At 42.4% G+C, this 10,799-nt stretch overlaps 1 protein-coding gene across 1 annotated transcript in view; it reads left to right on the top strand.

The window, feature by feature from the left end:
• The window catches only part of tmeff1a (transmembrane protein with EGF-like and two follistatin-like domains 1a), a 103,707-nt gene that overhangs the window by 65,725 nt on the left and 27,183 nt on the right, over positions 1-10,799 (top strand). Inside the window, exon 4 of the mRNA XM_046050875.1 lies at positions 8,333-8,362. Coding sequence (XP_045906831.1) covers positions 8,333-8,362 — 30 coding nt within the window. The remainder of the gene's footprint in view (positions 1-8,332; positions 8,363-10,799) is intronic.

Below are 10,799 nucleotides of genomic sequence, written 5' to 3'. Positions count from 1 at the left end.
CCCCCCCCCCCCCCCCCCCCAGAATCCTTTTCACATGACGAACACAACAAAAGAAATAACAAACATTTGCACATTTTTCATTCCTTAGTGTGCTGTACAGCTCAACACACCAAACAACAAATTATTCTGCCCCAGCGTCCCGTCCTTGGTCTGGGACAGGCCAGATTCTTGTTCTCCTCCTCCAACTCCTCCTGTTCCTCTTCCTCCTCCTCCTCCTCCTCCTCCTCCTCCTCCTATCCCATCTCCTCCTCCAACTCCTACTGTTCCTCTTCCTTCACCTCTTACTCCTCTCCATACTGCTCTTCCTCCTCCTCTCTGGTGTCCTCTATGTCTTCCTTCAGATTTTTCTGGATCCGTTGTTCCAAAACTTTTATTTATCTATTGAAGCTTCTGATTGGTGTGTGATCGATTTTGACTGTTTGTGTTTTCACCTGGGTGTGCTTATTGAGCTCAACCTGTGCTGATTGAGTGAACCATATTGAATGTCTGTGCTTTCACAATGTTCACATGATCACATAGAGTTTAGAGAAATGGCTGTGCTTTTTGAAAAATGGAGGTATGGTTTTGAAATTTTAGTTCAAAAGCCTGCTGATAGTGTTTAAGCAATTGAGGAAAAAATGTAATTTAGTTCAGACGGAGAGTATGTTCAGTTAGTTCTTCATCAACAGGTAGTCGGGCCTCAGGTTCATCTGTCTGACAGCATGTTAGGCATCAATGTGACATTTTTCATCAGGAAATATCTCAGGTGAAATCTGTTCTCGCTGTGTTTCAGACTTACTTCATCGTACTCACTGCTGAAGACAGAAAACAGCAGCTGTTCTCTGCCGGCTAATGAGTGAAATGAGAGGTTAGATGTGACGAGAGGAGGGGTCTGAAACTGTTTAGTCAAAGACAAACAAGTGACCAAGGGATCAAAGTCAGCGTCAGAACAAATCTAATAAGGGGGAAGTAGAGGACTCGTGGGGCACAAACAGCTGTTCATGCTGAATAACCAAAGAAGGTAAAGACAAAGTTTAGGTCAGTAAAACTGAAAAAAAATGAAGCCTTGAAAGTTGATGCAAAAACAAATTTCTACAGTAAAAACCTTGGAACAGCCTTAGAAGCTTTATTTGTACTATCGTATAAATTGTATATTACTGAAGGAAGACAGAGCAGCTGGTCATCGGTTGACTCTTTAGTCAACTAATGAACAAAACTCCTTCATTTAATTGTTAATTTTATATCTGAAAATGTCTGTTTGGGTGATGATTGTTTTTAACTTTGGCAGTTTGCTGCTTAATTTTGTACCATTTGCTTTTCACTCGACTTGAACTACTTATATATTTCAATACAAACTAGAGGACACTCTACTCTTACCAAATCATTTCAGACAGAACCAAAAATCATTCAACATTTTGCATAATAATCATGATCGGTTCACGACAGCAGCCCGAGTTGAGAATGATTGACAGCAACATGGCCGTGACTGACTGTGTTCCTGTGGCAAACCAGAGCAGGCCGGTCAATATGCAAGCAACATTTTTGTAACATGGATGCTGTATTTTTACTCTTTCCATCGTGAACATTGCAATGGAAGCTGAGATAGTTGCCGCTGTGATAACTTTCCAGAGTTGTAAAACACTGTTTCTTAGTGTTTTAAACCTCTGTGCAGAGCTTTGGTGTCTGATGAACCTCAGACACAAGGATCTGTTACTCTGACTGGACTTCTTAGATCATATTTCCTGTCTTGTGTTTGTGAGAAGCCAAACACCATTTCAGCCCCTTGCATTGTTTGATACAGGCCTGTTTTTAGTCTGGATGCCCGTTTAGCTTCTTAACAGCGCTGCCTGTGCGCAACATTAAAGAAATCAGCTGCAGTGATTTGCTCCCATTGAGACACCAGAGCATTGTGCAGCCACGCCTGGCCTTCAGTCGGTGTTTCAGTCCATCCCAGAGGTGGTGGATGGGGTTGAGGTCAGGGCTCAAGGCAGTCAAGTTCTTCCACACCAAACTGGGAAAACCAGTCAGGCCAGGCGTTGGCTTTGTGCACAGGGACACTGTCATGTTGAAACAGGACAGAGACAAACACAGTTATTGTTTAAAATATCTTTGTGTAAGACGCCTAAACCAAGAAAAACAGACTCTTTTGGCCATATAGTGTACGCCTAAGCACTCAGACATACAGCATGTGAGGGATATTGGCATGAGGCAGGTTTTATTCCTAAAATCTATGGGTTTAATGTTCCACAGCTGGATGATCGCCAGCCATAAATCAGGCCCATGCTAAGGCAGAAATGAAGCGCTAACGGGTTAGCAGTTTTCTCATCAAACACAGAGCAGACCCTCTGGATTCAGACGTCTCTGCAGGCCAGTCAGGGTTTATGTTCACATCCCACTCTTGAGAAATGTCTTGAGGAAACTTATAGTAACACCACAACAGCGGTGGTGGTGTTGGCGGTCAACTCCATCTGCAGGGGCAGTGGCCTGATTTCCCAGGAGGCTTCGCCTGGTGCTCCACTCTTATTACCAGTTCCACCGGAGAGCCGGCACTGCGATATGCCCTCCACTTCCCTCGCCTCCCTCTTGTCCTTCTGCAATTTCCTCTCCCCGAGATTTATGCTTCCTGTAATTGGAGCGTTCGGCGGCTGTGAGCCGAGGCCGCGGAGCAAATACTCAGCTGAGTTTATTTCCCCGAGCAGGAAAGCAGGAGGAAATGCTGTGATTTTCGCTTCTTTCAAGAGAGCAGACTGTGAGGTTATGGGAGATAGGAAGACTCCTCGCTGGGGTCACAGCTCAGCAGTCGGTTTACCTCCAGAGCTGAAGGTCTAAACCACCACACCAGCCTCAGGCTGAAGTTATTACTCTTTAAAACTTGTGTTGTTAGCTTTTTGACTTTACTGACCTGTTGAAGGAGGAGAAAAGACAGAAAGGATGAGAGTGACGCCTGCAGCAGAGAGCAGATTTCACAGAGATGGATTATAAGAAGAGGATGTGACACTAAAAGCTGCTTTCCTCTTTAACCTTGGGCCTCCTATAACCTGAACTGTTTATAACCTGTGGTACAAGATTTTTCCTTCTGCGTCTACTGGCACCATTACAGTGTGCTGTTCGGTAGGCGAGTGGTGGTGGGACATGTCAGAAGTGGAGTTGTTAGTGTTATTGATTTTATTTCATGTTTATGTGAACATGAGGGACCAGATTATATGTCAACTAGAGAATCACTGCTGGAGCCGGAACAAGCTTGTCGACGGTCCCAAAAGACATCCAGAACATCCGGCCTGAAATCCCCAAGAATGAAGATGATTCTGCACCTGACATGTTACACCTGATGCCAATGTTCAGTACTAATCAGTGTGTTTACTTAGTTACAATCAGCTTGTTTCCCCTCCTGATTACTCTGCCATGTATTCAGGTAACTGGTTCTAAAATATCGTATAGTTTTTCAGTAGCCAAACCATAACCATAGTTTATTTTCCATAAACAATATTTTACTTAACGTTAACCACACCGTCATTTTCATGTGCAGATATTGTATATTCAAAAACTTTTCACTGAACGTAGTCCGAGGCGGACTCCTGCTCCCTCTGAATGGCCTCCTTTCCACAAATGGAAATCTTGTTTCATCCGGTGAACAATCTCTGCTCTTTTTTAGCCACGCTAGCAGCTCGGCTCTACTGACGGTCCGTCTGTCCACCGCTTTGTTCCAGACCAAAATATCTCACCAGCCCTTTGCTGTGAAATGTGGTTCAGACATTCATGATCCCCAGAAGATGAATCCAATTGACTTTGTTGCTCTTCTGACTCCTCTAGTGCCACGAATTGTAATAACTGTGGTGATTCTCAGACTTTTCATCTAGAGGCATCATCAGGTCAAATCTTTATTTTGTGCAACACTTTGGCTTCATACATTGGATGCTCCTCAAAAAGCTAGAAAATGGACCTTGATTTGGGATTGTTTTGTTAAATCGTTCACGTATTTCTCCTCTAATTGTATTTAGCCATGCAGGTATTTTTGTTTCAGCATTTGAAGTTATCCCAAAGGTCAAGACTTCTGAAGTGGAACAAAGTTAACTTTTTGTAATTTGTGGGAAATGACCCTTCAAATGAAAGCGGTTCTTAAATTTGGATTGACAATTTCATCTCGCTATTGTCAACAAATGGCAGCACTGTGGATGCTGTGTCCTTGTTTCTCTGTTAAGTTTGTATTTTTCTGAAAAATATTCTTGAGAGGCTTTCTGTTTCCGACCAGAAAATTGGACGTGGAATTGGGTTACAAGTGACCTTTGTGTTTCCTTTTGGGAAATGATTTGAAGACGTATTTTCTTGTAATAAATTAAATTGTCACGGCTGCCTCTCTGTTCATCACTGTCAAGACTGACAAGGTTAAAAATAGGCACAAAGAGCTGGAAACAAAGGACAGGTAGACTTTTGCATTATCTGGTCAGGGCTCATTTTACTCTTTATTATCTTTCAGATATCAGAAAAGCGTTTGAGTTTAAAAACAGCAGATTTCCACACGCGGACCGCAGCAGAGGAAGCAGGTAGCTGCAGGCAAAGCTTCGGCCCGCTTCATTAAACGCAGAGGCAGCCATGTTTAATTTCCTCCGCAGGTTTTATTGACGCTGTTTTTATCCACAGGAGGATTAGATGATTTGTTGAGCTGCAGCAGAGTGAACGTGGTTAATGAGCAGTTTGTCACAAAAGCTTTCTGCAGTTTTCTGGTTAAAAATTCTCCCGTGAAGATATTTGGAATAATACTTCCACCTGTGTAGCGGTGATGAAAATATGACAAAGACGGTGCTGCAGCTGTTTTTCCAGGTTCTCTTCTGTTTTAGTCCAGAGAGATTTCTGTTCTCCATGTTTGAGCAGTTTTTTAATCTATGAACTCTTTTTGAAGTTTACTGATCAGACAGAGGTTGTCTCTTCAGATCTACCGCTCAGCTCAGTTACAGTTGGTTTTCATCAGCTGGACGAAAGATTCAATTTAAAGCACCTGAAAATTTAGTTTCAATAGATTCTACCTTCTCTGTCCTTGCTTCTTCCCTACTTACTTTTTAAATTACCATACCTTCCTATCTTCACCTACGTTCCTTCATTTAATACCTACCTTCTGACCTTGCTTCTTATCTTCATACCTGCCCTGCTCACATCATACCACCTTTCTTCCTTATGTCTTTCCTTTCTACATGCCCACCTTTCTTTCCATCCTTCTACCTTACTACTTCTTTTACTTGCTCTACACTTACTTTTCTTCCTTATTTACTTCCTTTCTACATATTACAGTCCTTAATCCCTTCCTACAGCCACCTTTCTCCCTTCCTTTTCCTTCCTACCTTTAAACCTAACTTCGTACCTTCCTCTCTACTTTTCCTACCAACCCATCTACCTTTCTTTCTTGTTCCTACCATCATTCCTTCCTACCAGCCTTGTGTCCTACTTCGCCGACCTCCCCGCCTTCCTACCTACAGTATATCTTCCTTACTTCCTCTCTACCTACCGACCAATTCCCTAATTTCTCTCTTATCTACTTTGGTTTATTTGTTATTTATTTAAATGTGTTTTTCTACCTCTCTGTATCCTGTTGCTACGTCTCAGGTCTGTTTCTATGCTGCTGTTTTACTAGATTTCCCTCGAGGGGATCAATATATCTTCATAATACCGTATTATCTTATCACAAGAAGCGACAGATTTGTCACTGGTGGTGATCTACAACAACAATCATCAAGATTCAGATTCTTGTATTGTTTAATTGTGAATAGTTGGTGAGAGTACACAATCCATCCCTGTCCACCCAGAACCACTGAGAACACAGACAAAACATAAATACAGACTGAGAGTAAGAAACTGGATGAGGCTGATTGTGTTCATTTTCCTCATAGGGATCTTTCGGTGCCATGCCATTGTTCCTATGGCCCATTACTTCGAAATCCCAATAGCCCAAAGAAGTGTCCCATTGGAGCCAAAGCCTATTTGTCCGACAGCCTTTCATCCTGAAATCAAATGGCCATAGCTCCAAAATACACACGGTCCCTGCAGTTGTTGGTTCAGTGACAGTCCATGGTGCTGACACAGGACCGGAGACCACTGCTTACGTACCGAAAGTCAGCGTTGACTTATTATTTTAACCCAAACCATGATCTTTTCCAAAACCTCACCAAACTGCGAACGTTTCACACCGTGTTGACTACCAGAAAGGCCTGAGGAAAAACTTCTCCCATGTGAGTGTTTTCGGAGCAATGGCCGTTTGTTTTCGGGATAACAGGCTGTCAGACAAATGGGCTTTTGGTCCAATGGGCAGTCCCTGATCCTCCACCTGCTCGTTTCAGGAGATTTTGAATCTTTTCAATTAAACATTAACCTTAAAACAATTTTCTCATTAGTGAATGAACATAAGCCACACCCAGGGAGAGGTTTTTCTTTTTCAATTTAAGAGGTTCCTCCTGCAGTTTGAAACCGAGCGCTTAACGTTTAGTCAATAACACGCTGACAGAACCATTAATATCTCCGCTCACTCTCTGACCATTTCTGCCTCCTTTGCCATGAAAAACAATCTCATCATGACTTTGTAAAGAAGTGCAGCAGCTTAAGGTGATTTAATTGAACAAAGCAGCCAGTGTCCATTTCCTAATGCAGCATCGTCGTGCCAGAAACTCCAAACACAGCGTCCATTTCTTAATTCAAGGTTGCCTCGCCAAGATTTATACTGTCAGAGTGCATTTCCCGTTGGAGCTGCAGAGCTGAGACACTGACGAGCTTCCAGGATGTTTATTTAAGGCTGCTGCAACACATTAAAAGTGTTTCTTTATCAATCGTGACATTATCATACATGTGTGTCACATGATCGATCGATGTGTGATTACTGAGACTGGTGATATCTGCACTGTTCGGGAAGATGTTAACTTTAAAGGAATAGTTGAACAACATACATACACGATAATGTGAATCAGTGAGCTTTAAAGGTGCTCTCCTCTGTTTTATGCTAAGCTATGCTAACCACATCCTGACTCCAGCTCTGTACTGCGCACACAAACTCAAGATCGATAATGACTGATTATTGGCTGCAAGACCCGTTGTACGCTTTCTCATGGGCAGCTCCACAAACATTTGCAAGCAAGTGCAAACCACGCGGTGCACTGGCACTCACCGGTTACTTGTTGATGACTGGCCCACTGGTCTGTAGTACCTCCGACCTCATCAACACATTCTCACTCCCAACTTGTCACATATTGACGCTTGGTCAGGGCCCTTTGTTGTCACTTTTTAACGCCCTGGGTAGCCCTTTTGCGTCATTTATTGACATTTAGGGCTCTGCGATCAAGTTAGCAACGCTTAGCAACAACAAATATGCAACTTCCAGTGAAGTTAGCAACAATAAATATGCAAGATCTGGTTAGATTTTCAAAATAAAAACAAACATCGCCATTTTGAAAGGGCGCATTATTAAAGTCAACAGAACAAAACTAGTTGGTTAAGGTTAGGAAAAGATCATGGTTTGGGTTAAAATAACTACGTACATCAGTAAACACGTGAGTTATTTTAACCCAAGAATTAACATAACTTGCCTAACTTAGATTAAAATTTAAAATATTTAATGTTGACTTTTTGCTTCACACAGGACACGGTTCCCGTTCTCCTGATTCAAAATCGTGGTTCTGGCCCTCCGTCCACCCCAACTACCTTCTTACTAAGTCTTTTCCGTTAAATATCATACCTTCACCGTCAAAAACTGGCACTACAGGGCTTCCCCCACAACGTTGACGCTAAAGGGATCCCCAGTGCGTTACAAACTGACAACGATGGCTCTTGACCATGCGTCCATATGACCTAATCGCGTCCTTTTTTAGCCTCCTTCCATAAAATTTACCAGGTGACCAACGCATTTATAAAACAACAGACAAGTGCTGTCAGAGGCGACACTCGGCTTTTCACGCTTTTTGTTCTCCAGCAGCCCGCCAGTGTTCTTACGCCTACAGCGGCCTCTTTAGTGTCGGAGAGCGTGGAAAACTCCTGCACAGACTCTTGCGAGCGTGTAGACAATAGTTTCGTATGAGGTGCACACACCCGCAGAGGAGGTTGTGTTGTGATGCTGAGAGCTTAACAGTCATAGTGCAGGTAAACTCCCTTTTTTCCTTTGGTTCAAACTGAGGAGCGAAAACAATCCAAGAAAACAAAGCTAAAGATGCTGCAGATGACATCATCAACAGTCCTCCTACAAAAATACATAAAACTTCTTTAGGCCAACATTACAAGATTCCACAGGGCAAAGCAGAACACCTGTAATTACTATCTGAGCATTTAATGATAGTTCCTGAAGAGAAATCTGACAGTCGTTGTGTCTCTTGTGTTTTCACAGATCCTGGTTCCGGCTCAGGAGACGGAGACGGTGAGCGTTGAGGGTTTTTTTCTTCTTCTTTGGGCTATTTAAAGATTTAATTTCCTGCTTCATGTTTTCTCTGAGTGAAAGTCAAACACAAATCAATTACTGCTGAATCTTTATCTGCCTTCCACAAACAGTAACTGCTTGTATTGTGAAGAAGCCATCACTGCTGAGGTCTGAACATGGCTGAATGAGGCGTTTGAGGATCTTTTATTCTTCCTTTGTGTGTCTTATTGTATCTCTGCCTCCCTCGTTGAATATTAACTCCTCTAATAAAGGTTGTGTGGAGGTTTTCAGCCTCTGCATTGACTCCTCCCTGATGGACGGGTTGATATTTTCTGTCTTCGTTGGAGTCGAGCTGAAAGCCTTGCGGCTGCCAAATTTGGCAACAGAGACATTTTGCGACCATCTGTGAGCGCCGACCACAGTGTTTGTTGTTTAATATGGCTGCTCGAGGGTTTTAATTGGAGGTGGCCCCCTGAGGGACGGTATCTCCACCATCGGCGGGCGGGAGGGGCGAGCTTCAGCTGAGTCGACGAGCTGGTGGTTCCCCTGCAGGCGATGGACTGGTCGAGCCACAGGGATAAATTATTAAACCACCTCTTCAGTAATCTTCTCTGTTTGTCTTTTACTGTCCAAGCATGTGCACACCTGTCAGCTGAAAAACACCCACCTATACAGTGTTTCCACTGAGAAAAAGGGATCATGTGACGCAAGTTTCTTACAGGTTTAAAAGCGGACAAAAGCTCTGCACGTCTGTGATTTGAAATCATTATGTAAAATCTGCAGCACAAACCACTTTCCAAATGGCCCTGGACCGTGAGACACACAATGATGCATCTTTTTCACAATAGTTTGTCTTTTGTGCAAAATTTGTCTTTTATATTTTTGGAAAAGCAGTTTTCTATTGCACTTTGAGACGTAACTCATTTTCATTGTCGGATTGGTTTATCTCAGTGTGAAGGTTTAAGCTCTGGTAGGGACACACACACACACACATAAATAGCTAAATGATTACTTAATTAATTATAATAAAATAAGACTGTGCATATTGAATCAATGTGTATTACCTTAAACAGGACTTTTCTCAGATCATAACTTAGCTTGGTTTGCTTCGTAATTACGTTGTTTTCAAATATAATGTACAACAAGGTTTGAAAAAACTGAGTGTGTGTTGTGTGCTCACACAGTAAGTGATGAGATCTCACAGCAGAATAAAAACCTGCTCTCAGTCTGCTTCTTAGTTTTCTGGTGTTTGGACATCATCTGAAACAGGTTTTTCCCTGCTGAGGGTCAAGTCATATGGAGTGAGAGAGGAGGGTGTTGACTTTAAAGACCGACAGGGTTCACAATATGAGAGTAATCACCGGTGGAAGATTTTCTACTCTGGTGAAAGTTATTTCTCTTCAGGATAAAAGCAGAGAGATGCAAACTTTTCAGATTGACTTTGAGCCTCATGCAAGAAATTTCTTATCGTGTCGGTCAGTTCAGTCGGTCCAGAGTGAAATATCTCAACTCAACTTTTCTTTTAGCGCCTTCATGAGGTGAAAATTTAAATTGTTCTACGTTTCCTTTCCTTTATTTTGCTTCATCCACCTAAAATCTGAGACACCAAGCCCCCAAACCTGCTCCTGACAAGTAAGGACTTGTTTTTGTTTTTTTTAATCTAACATTACTAGGTCCATATCATTTAGACAGAGCCCAGATCAGTGATGTTGTTATAGTGTGTGTAGTTGTGGGCAGAGTCTGTGTTGCCGAAGCAGCAGCAGCTGCATCCTGCTGTCAGCAGAGTCCAACAGAAACAAAGAAGCTCTCTGCTGCAGATCCTCGTCGATCGATCGGCAGCCTCCGAGCCCCGGCTGAGCTCTCCGTGTTCAATACGTCTACACACAGCAGGCCAATCTGTCAGCCAGCAGGCACACACACACACACACACACGTCAGAATCCATCCTCTCGAGTCATTTCAATCATGTTGTCGCTCTTAAAGTCACATTCACTTTACTGTAAGTGAGAAGAAATCTGCTCCTCTCTCAGTTCATATCTCAGTGGAGGAAGTATTCAGATCCTTTACTTGAGTAAAAGTACTAATAGGTTTCCATTTTACACCGGGGACGCTGGGGACATGTCCCCGTGATATGGTTGATTTTGTCCCTCATCACTTGTTGAATTTGTTAAAAATGTTCTGAAAAACCGCTTGGACCAAGAGAATTTCTCTAACAAATGAAAATGCTTTGAGAAAGGTTTATCAGCACAAAAATAAATTTAAATCAATTTAAATGTTGAAGAAACAGATGTGCATTTTGCTGAAGACTGCATTATATTCTGTTATACTTTTATAAATTGCTTCCTCCCAGCTGAAATTTTTGTTTCCCTTTATATAAATAAAGACATTTCCACCATAAATTGGTGCAGAAAATGTCTCCAAAATGCAGGAAATTAAGT

Source organism: Micropterus dolomieu, linkage group LG06, assembly GCF_021292245.1.
Source record: "Micropterus dolomieu isolate WLL.071019.BEF.003 ecotype Adirondacks linkage group LG06, ASM2129224v1, whole genome shotgun sequence".
In the NCBI taxonomy this organism is placed as follows: domain Eukaryota; kingdom Metazoa; phylum Chordata; class Actinopteri; order Centrarchiformes; family Centrarchidae; genus Micropterus; species Micropterus dolomieu.
The sequence above is the reverse complement of the archived record's forward strand: the minus strand, read 5'-3'. Positions and strand labels throughout refer to the sequence as shown.